The 26,019-nt window shown below is 33.8% G+C and overlaps 1 protein-coding gene across 1 annotated transcript in view; it reads left to right on the top strand.

Moving 5' to 3' along the window:
• The window catches only part of LOC132565373 (calcium/calmodulin-dependent protein kinase kinase 1-like), a 101,080-nt gene that overhangs the window by 27,714 nt on the left and 47,347 nt on the right, over positions 1-26,019 (top strand). The window contains exons 2-3 of the mRNA XM_060230011.1: positions 15,323-15,393; positions 16,783-16,906. Of these exons, the coding sequence (XP_060085994.1) occupies positions 15,323-15,393; positions 16,783-16,906 (195 nt within the window). The remainder of the gene's footprint in view (positions 1-15,322; positions 15,394-16,782; positions 16,907-26,019) is intronic.

Raw genomic sequence — 26,019 nt, forward strand, 5'->3', positions numbered from 1 at the left:
GTATCATCTTTGATGCATGGAGCAGGATTATCACTAAGCTTAACAGGGAATCATCATGACATTTACAGAATGAATAACGCACAGTTTATATTTTAAAAGATTTATTCAGTTTTTCGTCAATTTTCATAAGAAATGACACTTCTAAATTAATTATTTATATGAAAAAATAATTATTTCAGGAATCTATGGATTATGATAAAAAAAAGCTGACAGTTCTTCCAACATTAAAGCAGGCTTTTATCTTGTGTCTTCTCTACAAGCCTTGCATGGAAGAAAATTCTCATTTCTGATTCCTTTGATTTCTATGAAGCATGTATTTCTCAGATATCTGCATAATTGGCGTGTAGCCAGCATGGGATACAAGCATATTAAATACTTATATCAGTGTTTCACAAATAAAATAACACACTTCAATTTTTACATTATGTTTTGTTAGGATCACATTTTCACAAAATAAAAGATACTAATATGGCTGTTTTGGTGGCCATTTTGAAATTTTGATTTGAGTTCAAAATGGAATTTCAAATTGCCTGAAACTGAAAATCAATTGAGCAGAGCTCTGATCTTTGTAAGGTATTACTTTATTTTAATATTATTTGCATGTTTGATTTATTCATATTTGCAAATACAGATTTATGATGGGATCGTTCCACATTTTACTCTGAATTTGGAAAAAAGATTCTGAAAAAAATTAGCCTTTTTCATATCTTGGTTAATGAAGAAAAAATTATAAAGAAAAATGCGAAATTTAGATTAGATGGAAATTCATTTCCCATCACTTTGTATATTCATTTGGCAACTGTCATCCCGCACACTTGAAAAGGTAAATAGGGTCTTTCATACATGTAGTTTTCACGTGTTAAGTTTGGAGCCATATGTTTACTTGAGTGGATTTAACGTTATCCATTGTAACATTTTGGCCTGAACAAGAGATTTTTTAAAATCTTCCGTTTTCTCTAAGACAATGTGTTTTACACTTTAAACGAGAATTAATGTACACAAGGCTGCCATAATCAGTTTAACAATAAATAATATTGAATTGATAATGACTTTCAATATTAGTTGAATAAGAAATGCATCTTGGAAGTGTTACCATACGCTGCAAAAAGGTTAATTAGAGAATTGATTAACACTGAGCTCTTCTAACTGAAAGTGACAAAGATCGAACACAATTGCCTTAATTGCGATTTATGCTGGTTCCAAGTCAGAGTTAAAGATAAGATTACTGCCCTGCAAAATTAGAAACTAATTTTTGTAAACATTGCTGTTAAAATTCTTTTGTTCAAATTTCTGTTACACTCTAATACCAATGAATTCCATGGAACTCCAATGAATACTTTAGACATTTCATAAGTGTCAGATAATGATACAGATTGTCAAATATATCTGCCTTTGTTTGTGTTTTATTTTTAGGTCATCTGACCCGAAGGGTCCGATGACCTATAGTCATCATGCTTCGTCCGTCGTCGTCCGCCGTGCGCCGTCCGCCGTGTGCCGTCCGTAAACTTTTCATTCAAACGCACTTCTTCTCAAATTTTAAAAGCTAATACTTGGCACAGAGGATACTGGCATGGAGCTCTACCAAGTTTGTTCAAATGAATGACCTTGACCCACTTTAAAGGTCACAGGGGTTTATATGTTAAAATCTTTAAACAACTTCTTCTCATTAACCAAAAGGCTCAGAGTGTAGATATTGGGCCTGTGACATGCTGGGATGAAGGACTTTTTGTTGTAAATGAATGACCTTGACCCACTTTAAAGGTCACAGGGAAAATTCTCAAATATGTTAAAATCTTTAAACAACTTCTTCTCAATAAGCAAAAGTCTATGAGTGCTGATATTGGGTCTGTAGCATGCTGGGATAAAGGCTACCAAGTTTATTTAAATGAATAACACACTTGAACAACTTTCAAGGTTTTGTCAAATATGTCAAAATCTTTAAATAACTTCTTCTAAAAATACTAGAAGGCCTAGGGGGCTAATATTTGGAAATTTTGATTGGAGCCCTACAAAGTTTGTTCAAATGAATGACCTTGGCCCACTTTCAAGGTCACAGGGGTCAAATATGTTAAAATATACAAAGGACTTCATCTCAATAAGCAAAAGTCTATGAGTGCCGATATTGGGTCTGTAGCATGCTGGGAGCAAAGGCTACAAGTTTATTCAAATGAATAACCTCAACCCACTTTCAAGGTCACAGGGAAAAAATATGTTAAAATCTTTAAACAACTTCTTCTCATTAACCAAAAGGCTCAGAGTGTAGATATTGGGCCTGTGACATGCTGGGATGAAGGACTACCAAGTTTGTTCAAATGAATGACCTTGACCCACTTTAAAAGTCACAGGGGTCAAATATGTTAAAATCTTTAAACAACTTCTTGAATAAGGTAAAAGGCTCAGATTGCTGATATTGTGCCTGTGGCATGCTGGGATGAAGGGCTATCAAGTTTGTTTAAATGAATGGATTGAACAACTTTCAAGGTCACATTTTGGCCTGAACATATGTCAGAATCTTTAAATAACTTCTTCTCAAATACTAGAATGTGTTTTACACTTTAGCATGCTGGCATGGAGCCCTACAAAGTTTGTACACAATGAATGACCTTGGCCCACTTTCAGGTAACAATAAATAATATTGAAATATACAAAGGACTTCATCTCAATAAGCAAAAGTCTATGAGTGCGATATTGGAAGTGTTAGCATGCTGGCAAAAAGGTTACCAAGTTTATTAAATGAATGACCTTGAACAACTTTGAAAGTGACAAATATGTCAAAATCTTTAAATAACTTTATCTGGTTCAAAGAGTTAAAGATAAGATTACTGCCCTAGCAAAATTAGAAACTAAGTTTTTTGTAAACACTTGCAAGGTCACAAATTCTTTTGTTAAAATTTCAAACGACTTCTTCTCAACAAGCAAAAGTCCATGAGTGCTGATATTGGGCCTGTAAGATGCTTGGAGGAGATTACATAAGTTTGTTCAGATAACGACCTCAACCCACTTTCTAAATATATTGCTTTTTTGTGTTTTATTTTTAATTATGTCTGCCGTCCAGTAAGTGTAATTTTTTTTTGACATTTTCAGTTTCACTTTAATCAACCACTAAATATATGTTAAAAGCATTTTGTGAAAATTGGGGTTCACTCTTTAAACGGAAAGATTTATGGGGCTCACAGCTTTCAACAATGCCTCGCGTTGATATTCAAGTTTTGCCATTAAACAGTCTAGACCTTATGGTCACTCATATATCATTAACTTCCCAAAACACATATTCTTGGTTTGTTGTCTGGCTTGAAATTGATGAAAATTATATACAGTTCTATCGAAATTGTTGTGGTGTTGCATTATGCTACTGTGAACTCAATCACATCGTCTGATTTTTCAATACTGTTCACAGTAGGTGTTTATTTTTGCGGAAATAAGATCTATATAACTATAACTTGTTTACTGAAAATTCTCAGGCTCTTTCAAAATAACAATCAGTCATGTCACCAACTCTGTACAACAGGTGACAATTTCTTTTTCAAGTCTTTGGAGGGTGTGTAATATTTTGTTGTCTAATGAACCACGTATCGTGTATACTTAAAATGATTTTTGTGCTGAGTAAATCCACTATCCTATCATTATTTGGAGGGCAGATTTCTGTGGAATATAAAAATTCAAAGATCTTCAAAATATCTCATGATCCCTTTGATAGATTTAGGGCTTTTCACCAACTGGTGAAAAGCTCTATTGTTTTTGTTCTGTTTCTTATTCTTATTATTATTCTTCCAATATTGTGGGTTCGTAATCTTTTAAATTGTAAAAGTTAGACATACAGTCTATTCACCTGTTTGTAGATACCTATATAAAGTTGTCGATGCCGATTTTTTAAGTAGGTCAAAAATCCAATATGGCTGCTATGATGTCATAAGTTAAAAACTTAAAAAACGGCAATATCTCGAAAACTATTGATTCTACAGAGTTTGTGCAATAATATTACTTGTAGTGAATTTTCATATCTAACTTTTTCTCATGCCATATTAATACAAAATATGTCAAATAAAAAAGCTCGCTGCGGTGTAAAGTTTTCAAAATTTAACAATTTTTTTTTTTTTTTTCAATTTTGAATTTTCTTGAAATTTTCTTCTACAGATCAATGCAGAACGTCCTTCCGATGAACTTAGTGTTTTCAGTTCTTCTGAAACGTTTACCATTTCTGCTGTACGCCATTTTGAAAATTTTCTTTGATCTTTTGAAAATGCCGACAAATAGGAAAAACTCATTCTATATCAATATTGATGGGCTATATTTTATCAAATTGTTACTGAAAAGATTTCCCCAGATGTCTTCTACCAATTAGTGACATTTACAAATTCATCGGAAAAACAAAATGGCCGCCATGTCGTCATTTCCGATTTTACCTAAAATGCCGTAACTCAAACACTGTTTAAGCTAGTGACCTCAGTTTTCATTATATTATGTAAATTAAAAAGAAAACACTTTCCACAAGAAAAAAACTGGGATGAAAGGTCAACTTCCGGTTTTCGGTAGGGGTCAAAGTTCAAAAGTGTTATTTTCAGTTACAAATTTTGACAAACGTCTTCTCAAGTTCTGCAAAGCCTTGAGTCTTGATATTTCATGTGTAAGATGTCTGTTTAATTATCTATCAAGTTTGTTAATATAAATGACCTTGACCCACTTTCTAGGTCACAGGGGTCAATTATGTAAAAACCGTTAAATGGTAATTTCTCCATTGTTAAGCTGCCCAAAGTCTTTAACTTTGGAAATAAATATTCTGTGGACATTTCCTGTCAATTGATATAAGAGAAACGTACCTCAAAATTCAACTTCCAGTTTACGGTAGGGGGTCAAAGTTGAAAAGTGCTATTAAGGGTACCAATCTTTGAGTAACTTCTTCTCAAGTTCTGAATGGCCTAGAGGCTCTATATTTCACATATATGAAGCATATGTAAGTGGCAACAAAGTTTGATAATATAAATGACCTTGACCCACTTTCAAGGTCACAGAGGTCAATTAACTAAGAATCGTTAAATGACAGTTTCTCACTTTCTAGAACGCACACAATGATGAAAATTGAATATAAACCTTCTGTGGACATTTCCTATTGATTGTCATAAGAAAAACTTCCCAAAAGGTTCAACTTCCGGTTTTCGGTAGGGCACAAATTTGGAAAGAGCTATTTAGGGTACCAATCTTTGAAAAACTTCTTCTCACGTTCTGGAAGGCCTAGAGGCTTGATATTTCACATATAAGAAGCAAATGTAACTGGCAACAAAGTTTGATAATATAAATGACCTTGACCCACTTTCAAGGTCACAGATGTCAACTAAAAATCGTTAAATGACAGTTTCTCAATTTCTAGAAGGCATACAATGATGAAAATTAATTATAAACCTTCTGTTGAGACTTCCTAGTGATTGTCATCAGAGAAACTTCCCTCAAAATGTCAACTTGTGGTTTCCGAAAGGGGTCAAAGTTCAAATATACAAAATAGGGTACCAGTGAACCTTTAAAAAGTGTATTTCTTCGTTATTATTTAGTTATATCTCCTTAACGTTTCAAGATACAAAGTTCATCTTTGGATATGTTGTAGAGATTAACAAACAAGGAATCTTTCTCATATATTGTTATCAGGATAAATGTCAACTTCCGGTCAACTTGTCGCCAAAGAAGTGAAAAGACCGCAAAATTGTTAACAATTTCTAGTTTTAAATTGATTTACTTACCGTTAACCTATTGTCAATATAATATGAACAAATGCCTTCGACAGTGAACCTATTGTTAATATAATATGAACAGATACCTTTGACAGTTAACCTATTGTTAATATAATATGAACAAATGCCTTCGACAGTGAACCTATTGTTAATAAAATATGAACAGATGCCTTCGACAGTGAACCTTTTGTTAATATAATATGAACAGATGCCTTCGACAGTGAACCTATTGTTAATATAGTATGAACAGATGCCTTCGACAGTGAACCTATTGTTAATATAGTATGAACAGATGCCTTCGACAGTGAACCTATTGTTAATATAGTATGAACAGATGCCTTCGACAGTGAACCTATTGTTAATATAGTATGAACAGATGCCTTCGACAGTGAACCTATTGTTAATATAGTATGAACAGATGCCTTCGACAGTGAACCTATTGTTAATATAATATGAACAGATGCCTTCGACAGTGAACCTATTGTTAATATAGTATGAACAGATGCCTTCGACAGTGAACCTATTGTTAATATAATATGAACAGATGCCTTCGACAGTGAACCTATTATTAATAAAATATGAACAGATGCCTTTGACAGTAAACCTATTGTCAGAATAATTTGAATTGATGCCTTAGGCAGTATACTTCAGTGCAATAGCTCTATAATTGGCTTCAGTTCCACACTGTTTTGAGGAGGCTTACACCAACATTCCCTTAAGGTTCCAAAAAACGCACGCATTTACAAAATCTCACCTGGCATACATAGAGAGTATGTGTTTAAATGTCCATAGATATTAAATGGCATTTACATAGAAAGCATTGTAAAGCTAAATGGCTCACTTTCAACTATTATTTCAGATATTTGTAATCTGTGATTTTGAAACTGGTTATTTGTCGCTGTCGTAAGTGTTGGGATGTGAATGTATCTGTTATAAGCACAATCTATCAGCATGGATTTCATCAGAAACTGATTTCCTTATGTCAGATGTTGTTGAACGTTTAGTTTGAACCAATTCTTTGGGAAACAGCTGAGTCTAGATATTATGTATACTGTAATGAAACCAAAGTTCTCCCGTAGGTTACATTTCTGTGTGCCAACATCAGTGAATTGTCGGGGAAATGTTACAATCAAATGGCTATTAAATCTGTACTCTGCTTCAAAGGCATAATGTTCTATAAGCACTTTGTCCTGCAGGAATTGATTTTCTGCTACGTCCCTATGCCATACTATTATAAAACAGTACTGGTGCAATTACTATAATTCATTTTACATGTTCGTAATAAGGAAATCAACGTTGTTGTTGTAGCAAAACCATGCAAGGATTTTTTTACAGTGCTGCTGCTGTGAAATAAAGCTGGAAGAGATGGCAACTAAATATCCCATAACACCAGAGGTTTTATGTTTACAACTGCCTGTGCTGAATGCCGTATTTATCTGTCAATAAGCCCAGGGGGCAATGATAACATCTGACTCAAAGAATGGAGGTGGGCTTATTTCAGACATTGGTATAACATTTACATGTATTTCTGTTTGAAACTTCAATAAATATGGGTTGGCTAATTATTAACTGGCGTTGGCTCATTGCCAATAACGTAATTAAGAATTCTTTTGAAATGGAGGCGATTTTAAACATATCATTTGGACAATTGAAGTATGTTGGCTGCTATCAAATTGTACTGCTTGGTGATATTTATTGATCTCAATTCTATCATATCTTTCTCATATGTACCAGATTTTAGCAACAAAAGTTTATATGAATGGATATTTAAACTAATGATAACTTGGTAATGGAGAATTAAGGAAGACGACAAAATGACTATCATTCCAGTGTTTCTTTTGGTTCAGTTTGGATTTTTTTTCAATCACCTTCATCCGGCGCCATGTGTTGTAAGTCGTAGGTCCGTAAACAATTTAACATTTTCGACTTCTTCTCATAAACCCCTGATCCAATTTCAATGAAATTTTACAGAAACCTTCCCTGGTCTAAGATGAATCAAAATTGTGAAACAGGGACCTGAAGGGTTGGGCCAAAAGGAGTCAAATTGACTCGTATTTCAAAAATCTTCTTCTTAACGCCAAGATATAGTAGAATCAAGTACTCTTTACCAAAATTGTGCACATTCCCAGAAGGGAGGGGGTAAAGTTTATTATAGTTTATATAGTAAAACTAGATTTTTTAGCATTATTTGTTTAATTTTCATTGGAAATGTTTCAAACTTGGTTAGAATTATGAGTGAAGGATGAAGGCTTGATTGTATCCCCATATTGATTCTGGCTGACCTCCATATGCTGATGGATGGGGCTAAAAGGGGTTTCATTGACTTCAATTTCAAAAATCTTCTTCTCAGCACCCAGATATGGTAGAATCAAATACTTTGTATGACTGGAAGCATCTCAAGATGCTTTAATTACCAAAATGAGTCATTTTCTTCCTGGGTAGGGAATTTGTTTTAGACTTTACAGTAATTTTCATAGGAATATTGCATTTTTGAGCATATCATTGCTTATTTTCCACTGGAAATAACTTCTGAAGAATTATCAGTATAGGATGACTGTTTTAATGGTATGCATGTATTGACACTGTCTATATTAAGTGTCACAATTTCTGTTTCATGACACTTGATAACTAATTTTTAACCTTTATATTCAATATTACTTATCTCAGATGATCCTCAAGGCGGCTAGGCCTCTTGTTTTTCTTCTTTCAGACTCTTTTCCATCATTTTACGAAATCATATGCCTAAGAAATCTTGCAGTGTATTGATGAGATTTAAATCTGCAACCGTGATAACTTACATTAAAAAAGGCAGAATTGAAAAACAAAAATAAGAAATGCTCTGATCTTTACTATCCCCCACGAAATGTGTTGGCAGGGGATATTAATTTGGATTCGGTGCATGTGTGAATGTATGCTTCCATCCTTCTGTCAGTTTGTATAAAAAGGTTCTCCAGGCTAAAGCTTCAAAACTGTTCAGTTCAACTTCACAAACATTGCAGTAGATATTAAGTTAGTGCCCCAGTTGTGCCTTTCGCTATTGATGGCATTTCATTTTTATATATTTTTTCTGCTTCCATGGAAACATGTTCAAAAAGCGTTCAGCTCATCTTCACAAACCTTGCTAAACATATTAAGTAAGTGCCCTAGTTGAGCCCTAGTTGTACCTTTTGCTATTGATAACATTGCATTTTTTATATTTTCTGTTACCATGGAAACATATTAAAACACTGTTTAGCTCAACTTCACAAACCTTGCTGTACATATTAAGTTAGTGCCCTAGTTGTGCCTTTTGCTATTGATAACATTGCATTTTTTATATCTTTCTGTTACCATGGAAACATATTAAAACACTGTTTAGCTCATCTTCACAAACCTTGCTGTACATATTAAGTAAGTGCCCTAGTTGAGCCCTAGTTGTACCTTTTGCTATTGATAACATTGCATTTTTTATATTTTCTGTTACCATGGAAACATATTAAAACACTGTTTAGCTCAACTTCACAAACCTTGCTGTACATATTAAGTTAGTGCCCTAGTTGTGCCTTTTGCTATTGATAACATTGCATTTTTTAAATCTTTCTGTTACCATGGAAACATATTAAAACACTGTTTAGCTCATCTTCACAAACCTTGCTGTACATATTAAGTAAGTGCCCTAGTTGAGCCCTAGTTGTACCTTTTGCTATTGATAACATTGCATTTTTTATATTTTCTGTTACCATGGAAACATATTAAAACACTGTTTAGCTCATCTTCACAAACCTTGCTGTACATATTAAGTAAGTGCCCTAGTTGAGCCCTAGTTGTACCTTTTGCTATTGATAACATTGCATTTTTTATATTTTCTGTTACCATGGAAACATATTAAAACACTGTTTAGCTCAACTTCACAAACCTTGCTGTACATATTAAGTTAGTGCCCTAGTTGTGCCTTTTGCTATTGATAACATTTCATTTTTTATATCTTTCTGTTACCATGGAAACATATTAAAACACTGTTTAGCTCAACTTCACAAACCTTGCTGTACATATTAAGTTAGTGCCCTAGTTGTGCCTTTTGCTATTGATGACATTTCATTTTTTTTACATTTTTTCTGTTACCATGGAAACATGGTAAAAAAAAACAAAATTAGTGTTAATTTCCTTTTCTGGGCTACAACTTCGAAACCATTCCACTCAACACGGCAAAACTGTCTGTAAATATTAGGTTAGTGCCCCATTTAGTTGGGTTTTTTTTCATGGAAACAGTTAACCCTCATCACAAATTACAGTTTTTCTGGACCAGTGCTCTGAAACCGTTCAATATAATTATTCGAAACTTTTAGCATTTATTGAGATAGTAGTATCTTTTGTTATGGGAAAGTTCTCAATATAAATACTTTTTCTGTTACCATGGAAACAGATAGGCCAAATCGCAAAGTTCAGTTTTTTCAGGCTAGTTCTCTTAAACCATCCAAAGGAATTATCCGATACTCAAAACTTTGTACAGCCATCAAGCTAGTACTAGTAGAAGTTCTCCATTTCAATACTTTGTATGGAACAATTACCAAATAGAAATTAAACTTGTTGTTATATTAAATATATATATATATGATTGTGTATCTTTCTTTTAAACAGCGGGGCACATGCGATATTGTCATGCTTTGCATTATCTAGGTTTTCTAAATTCTTAAATTTTTGCTAATTTAAAGATTAAATTCTTTTAACATTTTTTCATTTCTCAGTGCAGTGATTGAAACTCTGAATTGTGGTTCAAATATCGGAATCGTTTGCATCAAAGTCTCCAGAAATTAACCTAAAGTCCTAATAACTTCCTGTGAAAAGTAATCTCCCTTGTTTTAAATTTTTAAAAACTATTTGGGGAAAAATAATGAGGGTTGCTGTAAAAGGACTAATTTGAAATTTCCATGATATGTTTACTGAAAATTCCTCTAGATTGAAATTATCTACACATACTCTTTTATTTAAAGGATTATGTTGACAACAAGTCACATCTTTAAACTGATGTATTCCTTTTATACAATGGTTTTTAATCCCATGTGTGAAAATTAACCTAAATTGTGAAGAATTGAATTCAGCTTCTGCAAACAGTGTGCTGGAGCTAATTGTATTTGCAGGCTTAAACATTGCTATGGGAAAAAAAAAGTGTCTAAGTTTAATTAGTTTTACCGCAACCCTCATTTCAATTTATTTTCTTGTTTCAATCAATATTTAATTAGAATATTCATGACATGTACTTTAGATAAGGTTCATATAAAATTGTCTTTGAATAAAAAACTGTTTTTGGTACCAGTTGTGTTCAAATATCCATTGGGAACATGGTAGAGTATTTGTTCTTTTGGGAACAGGGTAGATGAAAATTAATCAGTTGTCTTTTCATTGCACCCTGTTGGATTTTAGTTTTTTAATTATTTTTTCTACATTATCCACTGTTAGATTTGTAGATTTTTTTTGCTTTCTACTGATCTTCAGATTTAGACGAAGTAATGAACTCTAAATGTTCTTTTGTACAAATTAGATATGAAACATAGATCAGTATTGAAAATGTGAGCGGAAAAATGTCTTTTTACCATTTAGCTCTCTCTTAAAAGATCGGTCAGTGTTATACAAATCAAGTAGTCAATCAACAGTTGCATTGTACTTCTGTCAGTATGGTCAGTTGTGTTCACCCCACTGTACGTGACAGTGATAGAAGGATAGGCTAGTACTAGGTACATAATACATCTATCTCTTCTACAGCCTTCTTTATTCAATATCATTCTGTTCGCAGCCTTTAAATTATTCAGAACATTTCCTTTCCTTGTTTCTGCTGTAAGACAGCATGCTCCAATGTGGTGGTAAACAAGGCCAAAGTGTCATTGAGGTCTAAGGTCAGGTCAGAGGTCAAGGACAATTTGCACTCTTGTATATATTTCGTAAACATCCTCGTGAAATCATAATTTGTTTTTTGCTAGATATAGATTTTGATGTACTGTATTTTTTGTTTTTTTTTGTAAATTGTCCCTCGTAAATAATCCCACGCTTATGAGTTTTGGGCTTTTGGAAAGGATGGGGTTTCTGTATCATGCTTATTAATAAATTACATCCCCTGATGAGAAAGGCACTACCAGAGAAACAAACATGATTTCTATGAAACGGATAAGAAGCTTAAAACAATGCAGATGTATGATTTTGATAAATTATGTTTTCAAAAAGTATTGATGTTTGTATATAAAAACATATTAACAATGGTAAAATCTTCACTCTTACAAACCAGGATTCTGAAAATACAAAGAAAAGAAAATTGAATATAAGATATTGATTTCCAAAATAATTCTGTTAGTGATGGATTAAGCTGACAAAGCATTACATGGCGAAGGCGTGCTGATCAGGGTCAGTATTCTGGAAAGTGTTGTAAGAGGAACCAGACTTCCTACTTTACAAGTATTGTCAGCTTCATAAAATCTTGACCAAGATATGAAAACCTGATCATCCAAAGAAAGAAAATTGAATTTAAAGCAAAAAAAATGTGTTTTTGAGTTTGATTTAAAATTATAATTTCAAATTGAATTTCATTTCACAATGTGTATGAAAAAAAATGAATACTTGTTTGTGTTATTCAAGTTGACTAGATGAATCAAATTGACAGCTGCTTCCATCCATAACCAGTGTTGACTTAATATTGTTTTAATTTCATTAATTGATATATAACAGATTAAAACAACGGCTGTTATGGGGTCAACTGTTGACCATAAAATTTCAACTACAAAAATTTAACTCAATGCCAAAATACTGTGTTACAAAAGTCTCATGTGATTCACTTGCCAGATTTTTGGGATAAGTTTTGCTCAAGAAGAGTACGAACATTTTGATGGCTTTAGTGTATAGAAATAAACTTGGATGTGGTGTATTATCTAATGTGAGAACATCTGTAGTTGATTTTTTCCTACACATAACTGGAATTCTGTAACTTTCATTCTTTGGGATAGTTTCAGAAAAAAAAACGGGAAAGTTGGTGCAACATTTTCCTGCATTTCACCAGTTTCTTTGAATTGCAATCATTATTTGATGGAATAGGGTATGTGTATATTTCATGGAAATAAATGATTCGTTAAGAGAAATTTAATCAAGCCATAAAGTGATTTTTGTAGTCGGGAAGTATATATTTTCAGATTTTGTCGGTATTATTGGTTTTGTGAAGGGAAGTTTTCCTGCTTGAGGAAGGACATATTTTTGAGTTTAACGAGGAAGAAGAATTTTTATTCAGCCTTATTTACATATAACCAACTAACAATGTTCAGCCATTTGACTTTGGCTAATATTTGTTTACGTCCATGAGGATCTGAAGCCATATGTTATGTTAACGTGGAGCAACTGTATGCAATGTACATCACTGAAGTGACAGGGAAAGCAACATTATGAATTTAAACAACAGATACCAGTACATATCTATTGAAAGGTAATTTAATCTTTCTTTGATTATACTCTTAATAAGTATTTTTTTTTACAAATATCACTATGGTCAACAGGACAGTAGTAGAAGTTTTGTGTTACCAGTGGTGAATCTAATTGTGCACATGAAGGCAAAGATGGACAGTTTCATTGGGGGAGGGGGAGAGTGAGTTTAAAAATTTTTGGGGGTGAATGTTTGTTTCCCTTACAGCAAACAGTATAAAATCAAACCCGCACAGTTGACCTGACTGATAATAATCAGAATGCATAAGACCTGCATTTTAATCTTTCCCTCAAAATAGTTTCAGTACTGTATAAAGAGACCACCTTGGATAAGAGGCCACCACCCCAACCCGGCCTATTGTTCTTCCTCTTGAACACATATTTACTAACAGATCTGTTATAGCTCATAATATATAGTTATACTATAGTTTTAATTCATTTTTAATAGTCTTTATTTTGAATTAAGATCTTTTTATAAAAATGCCCAAAGGTTGAATCATAATTGACCTGGGCCATGACACTCCATAGTCGGTAGAGGGTTGGCCATCTAAACCTCAGCAGCTAAAAATCCAAGGCATTATCGGTTCAGTGCTCCCTTCCAATGGCAGCTGGCAGTTTGCTGAGAAACTGACCGATCTGTGCTGATATGGTTGTGTCCTTGGGGCAGGGCTATTTACCCTAATTGCTATGAAAAGCATTTTTCAAGCCTCCCATATTTTGTTCAGTGAAGTTACAATTATGCTGTCAGCTTAGACTCAACTTGAAAATGACCTTGACAGTTGACGGAGGCAATGAAATCAACAAAATTATTCTAGTTTCTCCTAAACAATGCTGTTCATCGCAACAAACAAACAGTTTCCAAGAGACTCATTCATACATGAAGATTATCCCAGAAATGCTTCAACCATTTTGTTCCTTGATTGACAGAAGGAAATGCATTTTTTTTTTTCATTCTTTATGTTTAAAAGTTCAAATCTTGTCAGTTGATTGGATTAAAAACTAATTTTTATTACGATATTGAAAAATAAAACAAATTCTTTCAATGTTTTGTTACTCATTTTGTATTTATAGAATCTTTTAAAGTCAAGATATTTACCAAACCAGAAAAGTAGACCAGAATGTTATGAAAGAATACTGCAGCAGTAAAAAGAGATTATTGGAAAAAATAGCATTTTTTATGGGAGAACTTAAAGAATCGATTAAAAAAAAGATGTCAATATTGTTTTTCTGGGTCACCTTAACTCTTGTAATTGGTGACTGAAAAACAGATGTTCATACTTTCATGTCGTTTTGATGTCAATTACGCATTTGAGCGTCACAAAGTCAGTGCAGTCTGAACACATCAATCAGTTTGGAAATGGCCGGTTTTAAATGAAGTGTTTTGTCACAAGCGTCAGTTTGATATTAATGTAAATATATTAAGCTGATACTTGTACATGTCACAGGTCCAATTTAAGTTTGATTCATTGGAAACATTACCAATATATTGCAACAGGCTTTTCTAATTTTCGTATTCCCTGGTAATTTTCTGTGTTAGAATTGTTTGGCAATCGTACAGGGTTAGGTTTGTTTTGCGCAGTTCTGTTGACAGGGTCTGGTGAAGGTTTGGAATAAGCTTTAATCAAAATCAGCCGCAAGAAATTCAAAATCTGCAGTTTTGACCTTTTTCGAGATTAATACAGAAACATATTAAAAGCTTACCGGTAATTCTCAGTATCCATGATGTGCCAAAAACAAACATCAATCCCGAGAACTTGTTAAGTCTGGTCTAGCAAATGAATTGCTGTCAGCATATGATGGTCGAACCTTTCAGGCCCGAGGGCTTCACATTTTAATTTCAGTTGCATGGCAATGACAACATGTTTTTTTCTTTCTGTCTTGTTACATTAACAAAACATCTTTTAATGCGTTATTTTCCACCCTCATTAGTATGAAAAAACAATTTACAATGGTAAGAATTATATGAAAATATATTTATAAATAAAGGAAAAATCGATTATTTTTCTGAATTTGTTTTTTCTACATAAGTTGTACCACAAACATAAGATAGAATACTTTTGGGTCTTCATGTGCTATCTTCAGAAAGTAAATAGTGAGGTTTTTGTAAGAAAAATCTTTTTAGCATAAGAATATTGAGGAATATGGATTCTTGCTATATTTTTCCATAGGGTCCTGCTCACATCATCAAATGCTATTCTATTCTTCTTGTGTACACCCACTTCTTTAACAAGAGTAAGAAGTAAGTGTGTTTGCCCCCCCCCCCTCCCCCCACAAGGCATATTAAATTCAGTGAATTATGTAATACCACATATCTAACCATCAATAGGTAAATAGGACCAGCTCACAAGGGCTAGGCTTGTTACAGGTCAATAAAATAGCAATTGTTAACATTTCTACTGAACTTAAACATGTTATTTTTGTGGGCTTATTATCAGACATGGGCTTATTATCAGACATTGGCTTATTCTTGGATATTAACTGTAATAAGATATTGCTTGAAATTCTCTCAAATGTACATACCTGTTTGATCAATCATGTGTATGCAATAATAAAGTCTTAGGAAATGTTAGATAAGGTTTATGACCAAATATGGTTAAATGGATGATTTTAATTTACTGGAAAACGTAATTTCATAATTTTTTTAATTAAACCATTATATTTCAATATCAAATTCTGTAGCAAACACAAAATTAACACAAGGTGAACTGGTTTTGTGAAAACAGGAATTTTGTTGGTCAGTGCTAATATAGAATTAACAAAGGAGATGGAAACATATTGTGTCTCATTTAATTTTTTATCTGCAAAATTGAGATCTGTTGCTTGTTGCATTAGCTTCAGAATTCATATTTGCATATTTTCTTGCTTTCATGTTCTAGCATTTTCATTTTATTTGCTTTCCTTGTTTTCTAATGACGAGCGTTAATAAGTATTGGAGGGCCTGTCACTGTGTATGAATTTTATCAACGCACATGTCTGTAAGGAAATATATCATTTCCGATCAGCTTTGACAACCCAAATATTGTCCTTTAGGATGTACCTTGTACTGCTGTGATAAGTGCCACACTTAAGTTATATCTGAAGTTGAATATAGTGTGAAAAGGAATTTGAGTCACTTATATATATAATATATATGTACCTAGTGCATCACGTTAGAGATATGAAGTGAATGTGAAAAACAAAATTATCTTGGAGTGTATCATTGTGATAATTTACAAGGAAATCATTAATGCTATCTTCTTTGAACAACTTGTGTGGAATTTTTTTAACGTTGATGGAATATGTGTCTGTCAAGAAAAAAGTATTTAGATGGGATAATAAAGTTACTGTTTAAAGGGATTGACGAAGGGATATTAGCTTTGAGTGTGAGCTTTGGTGCAGTAAGAAATACTATTTACTACAAAGAGTTTTTAACATAGCGTACTAATGGTTTTTGAGTTAATATAAATTTCAGATTACTTTTTTTTTATTTTTCGTGTCACCAGATTCATTGGATATGGCTATATTGTGAGACAAAATGTGTGACATTCCAAACAGGAAAAAAATCTCCTTTTTACAAAAAGTGATGATATCACAACTTTCATCTTCAATTTGGTAGAACATCGTTTATTTTGTTCAAACCATTTTAAAGAAGAAACTGAAAACATGACCCAAATGGAAGATTGGAGGATTTCATTAGTGACTGATAGGGGTGGTAGAGATGGTTTATCAAAGAATTCTGTGTCTGTGGAAAAGCTGAGAAGATATTTTGAAAGGTAAAGAAGTATTTTCTGTGTGATTTTAGAATGTTTTCTTTGTGTTCAGTCTTCTTTCACGACATCATAACTGATATGTATTTTGATACTGCTGCCAATAAAGTGAACAACACTTATCACGGGATTAAGATTTAATTTGAATTCTTATTTTCTTTTTTTACCAAAAATTTGAAACCAGTTATTTTAGTTTTGTTGGCCTAGGTATAAATGAGTGAGGGATCTTACTCCGGGGGTAAACCACAGTACCATGTGGATAACAGGTAACTGCCTACCTTTTCATAACTGTTTGAGTATTGAACCCCAGACAGCTAGGTGTATTTAAGTGTTACCAATGTGCTACCCGACTATCTTCACCATGCGATTAGAAATAAAATCAATCTGTTATATAAAGGCCCATGAATAGTAATAAGCCCACCCATATATATTGCTATTCAGTAGAATTACAAACAAATCATATTTCATTTTCCTGCAGTAAGTCAGTTTTACTTCATTAAACAAAATTGTCTTTGTTTGTGACAATAGATTAATATTTAGCCAGCCATCATTACCTGTGTTCTGTAAGATTTGTCTGACCTTCCTTACACAATTCTTGTGATTCCTAAATCAGTACTGATTTGATCGTCCTTAAATTTCAAGCCTCTTTGATCCCAAGTTGTGCATAGTGTTTTTTCAAGGCTGATTAAAAAAGAAAAGCATGGCTGACAGACAGCCAGTTGTACTTTCCTATTGCTATTTCTCAAGAACTCTCTACATGGATCATTATCAAATTTCGTGTGTTAGTTTCCCTGGTTCCCTTCTGTGCATGATCTGTTTTGGATCTGATCAGAATATGGAAATAGCCAATAGGCGACCATCTTGGATTTTTAGAGACTATTTGTTGTTGCTATATCTTGTAGACAGTATCAGGTAAGTGGTTTCTTCAGTGAGGCGCTTCACTTGAGCTTGGATACCAAAGGTATGCAGGGCGATTAACGAAATATTAAATATAAAACCGTAGGAGAATCAATCGCAACAAGAACAAGTGTCAACAGTCACTGGTGACACTTGTTCTTGTTGCGATTGATTCTCCTACGGTTTTATATCTTGTAGACTAGTTTGATCTATGACAGATTTCATGTGTTCATTTCCCTTGGTCAGGCGCAACAACTGAAAGATAGACATCTTGGATTTTGACTATCTGATTTGCAGCAGCTTTTACTAGAAATGGACATTTCCTATGTTTATCGATATTACTATATCATACAATGGTGGGCGCCAAGATCCCTCTGGGACACTCTGTGAAATTTTCAAATATTTTATTATTATAAACTGCATGCATTCATCAGAAATTTGGCCCATGCATTGTATTATCAGAGAATTCATAGAGAGCCTGTGCAAAGCTAATGATAAGTAGCTTTGTATTTCAAAACCATCTGTTATAAACAATTACGTAGAATCTGCTCACCAACAATGGCTAGAAATATAGCAATTTGCTTCAAGTTACCTTTCATAACCATGGCAACTGATGTCTCATGTGATATGCTACATTTTAAGAGAGAGACTATATTTATGTCTCTTCTACAGCTATATTCTGATGAAATGTGGGCTTTATGTCTGCCTCAGTATTGAATTTTGGGGTAGAAATTTTTATTTGTCATGGAAAAAGCTGAAGAAGTGAAATACATATAACACCCTAGAAGCTGGATTATTGTAAAATCCAATATTTTTGTGAGACAAAATTTTTATATTTTCGAAAATAATTACCTTTTGCTGGACACGTGATTTCACAGATAGGTGTCGCTTAATAAAGCTGCTTATTCCAATTTATACAGTACATACGTGTATGGATTTGTAGGTAAAATGTACCCATGATGTGAATGAGAGTTAAACCTCCTGCAAAAATTAATGATTTTATAGAACCACATAAATGATTATTTAAGTAAGAGATGTTGAATTGTGATATTTGATGATATTTCTACCGACATAAATGGTATAATATTGTATTTCTATTTCTGCTTTTTTTGAGTTAGGTTGTACATCAATCCAGCGTGTGGCAATAATTCTAATTTTCAGGTCACCTTAGATGAAGTTTCTAGTGACCTATTGCGATTGTCTTTTGTCCGGCCTCATGCATTGTCCATCGTGACTTCTTCACAATAACCAAATGGTCCAGGGTCATGATATATATCAAGGTCAAAGGGGTCAAATGTATTTAAATCTTTTGATGACTTCTTCCCTATAGCCCAATAACCCAGGGTCATGATGTTAGGCCTGTCGCATACTGGGATAAAGGGTTTTCATGTTTGTTCAAATAAACGACCTTGACTTTCATTCACAGGGTCACAGGGGTCAAATACGCTAAATTTACAACAACATGCAGTGTTGCCAGTTAAATTGAAAGATAAGTGGTACAGTTAAATTGAAAGTTCAGCCTTCAAACTTAGAAATAATCAAAACTTTGTAAATATTCATATATCAGTTCAGTTTTGTCTGCCAAGGCTGGAACTGATTGACGGATTCTAAAACTAATAAATTCTCCTTGGAAAATTTGTGAACACTCAAATGAGGGACCCCATATGTTTTCAACTTTGGTTTGGAAAGCAAACCTTGGTTACCAAGGTGACAGAAAAGTGTATTACCAGTATTCTACTTGCTGCTTGTAATCAGTAAAGCATGGGGTTAGTAATCTAATTTGAGTCCCAGCACACAAAAAAAGAAAGAAAAAATGGAAAAAATTACTTCCTTTTTTGTACGTAATAGGCAGCATTGAAGAGTTCTTTGGAGAACTACATGTTAAACAACACAATTCTTTGGCAATATCAATGCTCCCTTCATGTATCAAATATCGCACATCAGTGGGTGTGAAGCAACACATTTACAACAAGGAAAAACTGCAAGAGTGTAATGAAGCGGAAAGAGAATTTTATTTTCCATCTTACAGTAATGTACTCAGCAAAATATTCATCAGAAACACTTAAACAGAACATTTCCTGTCAAATTGTATTTGTTTATTTCTATCCGTTTATTCACTTAGCGGCAGTTCTACAGATGGTTCCGGAAATCAAATACTCTTGAATACCAGGAATGATAGAGAAAATAATCCATTTTCTGCAGTAGCCAAAACAAATTACCTAAAGTGACATCCTTCTAATTCAATAAGCTTAAAAATGGAAATAAGTCAGAATAGATTTTCATAGAGTCCCCATGTTTCACGCTTTCTCAGGCGTGGGATGTTGTTTACAAACTGAAGGAATGAGTGAGATGTGGTGATGATAGAATGAAAGCTGTTAGTGCTAATGTTTGTTTGTCTGCCCGGTAGAGTGATAGAGTTCTACCGGAAAAGAATGGCTACCATTTGTCTGTCCAGTAGAGTGGTAGAGTTCTATCGGAAAATAGTGGTTAATGTTTTATCTGTCCGGTAGAGTGATAGAGTTCTACCGGAAAAGAGTGGCTAATGTTTGTCTGTCCGGTAGAGTGATAGAGTTCTACCGGAAAAGAGTGGCTGATGTTTGTCTGTCCTAATGTTTGTCTGTCCGGTAGAGTGATAGAGTTCTACCGGAAAAGAGTGGCTGATGTTTGTCTGTCCGGTAGAGTGATAGAGTTCTACCGGAAAAGAGTGGCTGATGTTTGTCTGTCCGGTAGAGTGATAGAGTTCTACCGGAAAAGAGTGGCTAATGTTTGTCTGTCCGGTAGAGTGATAGAGTTCTACCGGAAAAGAGTGGCTAATGTTTGTCTGTCCGGTAGAGTGATAGAGTTCTACCGGAAAAGAGTGGCTGATGTTTGTCTGTCCGGTAGAGTGATAGAGTTCTACCGGAAAAGAGTGGCTGATGTTTGTCTGTCCGGTAGAGTGATAGAGTTCTACCGGAAAAGAGTGGCTGATGTTTGTCTGTCCGGTAGAGTGATAGAGTTCTACCGGAAAAGATCCAATTTGCCACCAGCAACGTAAACTTCTTCATATTTCACCTCCAATCATCTGAAAACATGAAACAGGATTTTGAATTTTATTTCCAGTTAGATTTAATTTCCATCCATCTTTCTGATAATCTAACCAACTGCTGTCTTTCTGTATGTCTGTATATACTTCCATCTGTCCATCCATCTGTCCATCCACCCACCCATCCATCCACCCACCCACCTGCTCACCTGTTCTCGTATAAATAATTTGTCTGTCATCTAATTCAACCAACTATCGCCCTATTGATTCCCATCTGTCTTATCTACAGTCAAAAACTATTTAAGAATTGTAACACTATTGTTTTCAGTTCCACTTTCCTTTTATTTTCTATTAAGTTCCTGGTACATGATCTAGAATCTTTATCATTCCATTCCTCTCTCCTCACCTCTTCTCCCTCATCTTTTCTCTCCTCTACCTCTTATATCCCCTATTATCTCTTACTACTAAAACTACTATATCTACCGAGCTAAATTCTCTAATTCTATTGGCTAATTCTGTCTTCTGGAGGCGGGTATAAACTGAATTATGTAATTCTATTGGCTAATTCTGTCTTTAGGAGGTGGGTATAAACTGAATTCTGTAATTCTATTGGCTAATTCTGTCTTTAGGAGGCGGGTATACATTTGTGTGTTTGAAGTCTTTTGATGACCATTTCCTTGTTTAAGGTTCATGATTAAACTTACTAATGAATTGTACTAAATGATCCTTACATCTACACAGCAGTGTCCTTCATTCCCTCACTTAGACATTCCCACTCACCTTGCTTCGTTAAAAGTTCTAAACACCTTCTGTGTCATGGTCAACCTCTTTGTTTAGAAAAACATCTTTTTTAAATGCTTTCTGATCTTATTCACTACCCTATTTCAGCTGTCATGGCCAATCATCAGTCATTTTTCCTTCTATCATCTGCCTGCCAAATTAATCAATTATCTGTGTGTCTGTCTGTCTATCCGTCTATTTAACATTCTATCATCTGTCGGCTTTTTTTAATCATTCCAGCCAGCCTGTTAACGGTCCATGCTTCTGATGGATTATGACCTTTGTTATATATCACTGTACAGCTTACAACATTGGAAATATGTAATGATTTTTTAATCATGAATATTTCCCATATCAAAGCCACATTATGAAAATTTAAAAAGCTTCAAACCTCACTGAAGATTTGTTTGTGAAATCTGTCTTCTTTCCATAAAATGTTTTGTGTTCAACAGAAAGAAATTTGGCTTGGCCTTATTCTGTTTTGTTTGTGCTGTTGCGTGGTGAACGCAATTTTGGTAATAACATTAGAACTGTAGAATTTCCCCAAAGGTAGTGTGACAAACAATATATACACATAGCTGTATAATCTAATTGTGAAGCACTGAAATGTTAATGGTGTCTCATTTAGACTCATTTTTACCAATTATCTATAACACATGTATCACCTGTCTAAATGTTTCTGTGTACATGTTACTTCAGGAACTTTTTGTGTTTTAAACAATGGAATCCTTAGATTGTTGTCTGTTTTTTTTTTTTTTTTTAAATATTATAGAAATGTCTGCTGTTGAACGGCATTCAGAGTCTGTCAACTGTCCTCCCAACCTAAGGCCAGACAGGCGGGGCCCAACAGGGAAAATCTAACCCCCAAATTCATTTTTATATAATTGCTTTGCACTATCTACAATTCATTTAGATCTTTGGTTCTTTGAAACAGTTGTGATCCCCACTGAATAACTATAGCATTGCTGAGCATCAGGGGATAAAACACAATCATAACTGATAATTTGTCCTGGGGTCTGGTCCCAACCCAGGACAGACTTAATCTTTGAAGTCATTGAGATTACCATCCCATAACTTAATAGCTTTGCTGGACATCAAGAGATTAACAACTGATCTCTGTCCCTACCCTAAGGGAATTTGAAGCTGTATATGTGGGGTGAGGCTTATCAGGGGAAATTTTTGCATTAATGTCCAAGTGAGCAATACAGACCCTCTGTGTCTCTTGTTTCCATGAATAGTATTATTATGAAGGTAAGGAATGTGATATCATTTTTATTAATTTCATTAAGTTTGATTTGAACTTTGATGATGAAAGAAATGCAACAACTCAACTCGAGTACAACTTTGCCCTTAGTTAAGCAAGGATCCTTAAATTTAGTGTATATATTGGTCATACTCAGGCAATGTTCAGTGTACCAAATGCAGGGCCCTTGACCCCTTATTTAGAGAGTTATTGCCCTTTGTTATAATTTAGTATCTAGAGCACAACAATTTGCCTGCATTTGAAGAAAGATAGTGAAACTTGGTAGATACATTGGTCAAACAAAAGCAATGTGCAGTGTACCAAATTCATTGCCCTCAAACCCTAAATTACAGGAGTTACTGCCCTTTGTTAAAATTTCATATTCAGAGCTTAAGCTAGGATAATGAATCTTGGTGTGTATATTGATGATGCTAAGACAATGTGCAGTGTATCAAATTCAGGGCCCTTGATACCTCATTTTTAGAATAATTGCCATTTGATAAAAAAATTCTTGTCTGGAGCATACCTGTAATCACAATTAAACAAGGATCATTAAACGTTTTGTATACATTAATCATATGAAGACAATGTGCAGTGTACCAATGTTAGGGTCTGCAATCCTTAATTACTGAGTTATTGCCCTTTGTTAAAATTTTGTGTGTGCAGCATTATTTTGCCTGTGTTTAAACAATCTGAGATATTGGAGCATGATATATACATCAGTCATACAAAAACAAGGTGCAGTGTAGCAATGACAAGGCTCATGACCCCCTCAGTTACAGAGTTATTGCCCTTTGTTAATATTTTGTGTCATCAGTATAGCTTTGCTTGCATTATAACTTGCTGTATACATTGGTCATACTAAGAAAATTTACATTTTACCAAATTCAGGGCCTGCAACTCCATAATAACTGAATTATTGCTCTTTGTTAAATTTTTTGTCCAATAAAGTGTGTTTTGGAGAGCATTTATCTTTTTCACTGAAACTTTTGTTTCATATTTCTTTTTGTTTTTCATTATAATTTCTTTTAAAGTTATTTAGAATTAAATTTTGTGAAAATATTTTGGATATTCATCAGGCTATGAAAAAATTTGGAAAAAAACTAGAAATTTCAAGAAGAGTGAAAACCTAATTCTTGTCAGTAATGGCTGGCCAAACCTTACACCATTATTACAGATGTCATTATGTCATAGGAGTTCTCCGTTCAGTTATTTATGTGAATGAATTAAAATGCCCCAAAATAGATATATCTTAAAAACATGATAAATAATAAAAAAAAAAAAAAAAAAAAAAAAATGATGATCCATTTCCTAACTTCCTAACTTTCTTAATAAATACATCCCTTCATTTGCATAAAGTATAAAGAAAAACCTTAAAAAATTGAGCTTCATACAAAAGTCTGTTTAGTATTTATAGGTTATGTTTATGAGATTACATGGATGATTCAAGGTAAAGGTCATCGGTATGGTGACTAAAAAGCCATATATTTGTGTTCAGAGAGATATTATTCTTTTAGGCTAATATGATCTTATCAATATGTTGAGGCGATTATCAATCGTCCTATAAAGCTTCTTTAACATACAAGTGCTAACTTTAAGAAGGAGAAATTAGGATTTCCTTTCTGCTCAGAGCCATATCATGTTACTAAGTTGTTAATCTTTTAACCTTGTGTGAGTATTCTTCGGGCAGATTTGATTTCCTTCCCAGTAACAAATGAGTGAAATCTATGGTCCAGGTTTAACATGTGAAAATCAGTGGTCATGTATGCATTCTGTAATAAGCCCAGGCAGTCAACAGATAACTTCATATAACAGGTGAATAGGTTCTGTTCATATTTCTACTAGTGTGAAATCATTAATTTTTGTGGTTTATTTATTTTTTTTTTCATTTTTGTTGATTTCATTGGTGTTCTTAATCCATAAATTCATTTGTCTTTGAATTGTTCAAATTCTGATGGGTAGATATATCGAGCTGTATCCATCCCAGAAATCAAGTCTCAAGGAAAAAGTAATTTTTGAAAAACCACGAGAATAGAGCCTCATGAAAATATATCATTTTACAGTAAGATGATTTTATATAGATGGTCTTATTATTTTCAGGTATAGCTTATTGGTGTATATGTTTTCAAAGATGTGAAAATTGGAATGAAGTTGAAGGTGTTAAATTTCAATCGTGTGAAAAAAAATGGAATGCTATTTATACTTGTTGTTAAAGATGATTCTAATTCTGTATAAATGTAAACTCCAGAATATCAGGATTAAACTTTGAGATTTCAGTAAAATATCTACAGTTATTAACTCACCTGGCCCAAAGGGCCAAGTGAGCTTATGCCATAGCGCGGCGTCCGTCATGCGTCCGTCATGCGTCCGTCAACTTTTCATTTAAACAACTTCTCCTGAAATACCAAAAGGCGTAGAGTTATCATATTTGGCTGGAAGGTTCCTTTGATGACGCCAAACAAAGTTTGCAAAAAGAAATGACCTTGACCCATATTCAAGGTCACAGAGGTCAAATGTGTTAAAACTTTTAAACAACTTCTTCCAAAATACTGAAAGGCCTAGAATCATTATTTTTGGCTGGATAGTTCCTTTGAGAAGCTCAACAAAGTTTGCGAAAAAAAATAACCTTGACCCATATTCAACGTCACAGAGGTCAAATGTGTTAAGAAAATTTTAAGCGGCTTCTTTCAAAATACCAGAAGGCCTAGAATCATTATATTAGGCTACTATGTTCCTCTTATGGTGTCCTACAAAGTTTGCTAAAAGAAATGACCTTGCCCATCTTCAAGGTCACAGGAGTCAAATGTGTTTATACGTTTAAACAATTTCTTCTGAAATATCGAAAAGCCTAGAATCATTATATTTGGCCAGTATGTCCTTTTATGAAGTCCAAGAAAGTAAAAGAAATGACCTTGACCTATAGTCAAGGTCACATGGGTCAAATGTGTTAAACGTAGAACATATGCACAGATATAGTAATGTTGGTCATAAAGATACAGGTGAGCGATACAGGCCCTCTTGGCCTCTTGTTTAATTCTAATTATCATTATACCAGATAGTATACTTTCTCTACCAAGGGTAGTGGTGACAATTTCATGAATGAAGACTTCCTTGTAAAGACAACTTGTTACACATTGGCTTTGAAGTTTTGCATATTTTAAAACTTTTCTCTAAGAA

The sequence above is a fragment of the Ylistrum balloti genome, unplaced genomic scaffold, assembly GCF_031769215.1.
Source record: "Ylistrum balloti isolate Yb309-2 unplaced genomic scaffold, AGI_CSIRO_Ybal_v1 Utg369720, whole genome shotgun sequence".
Lineage (NCBI taxonomy): Eukaryota > Metazoa > Mollusca > Bivalvia > Pectinida > Pectinidae > Ylistrum > Ylistrum balloti.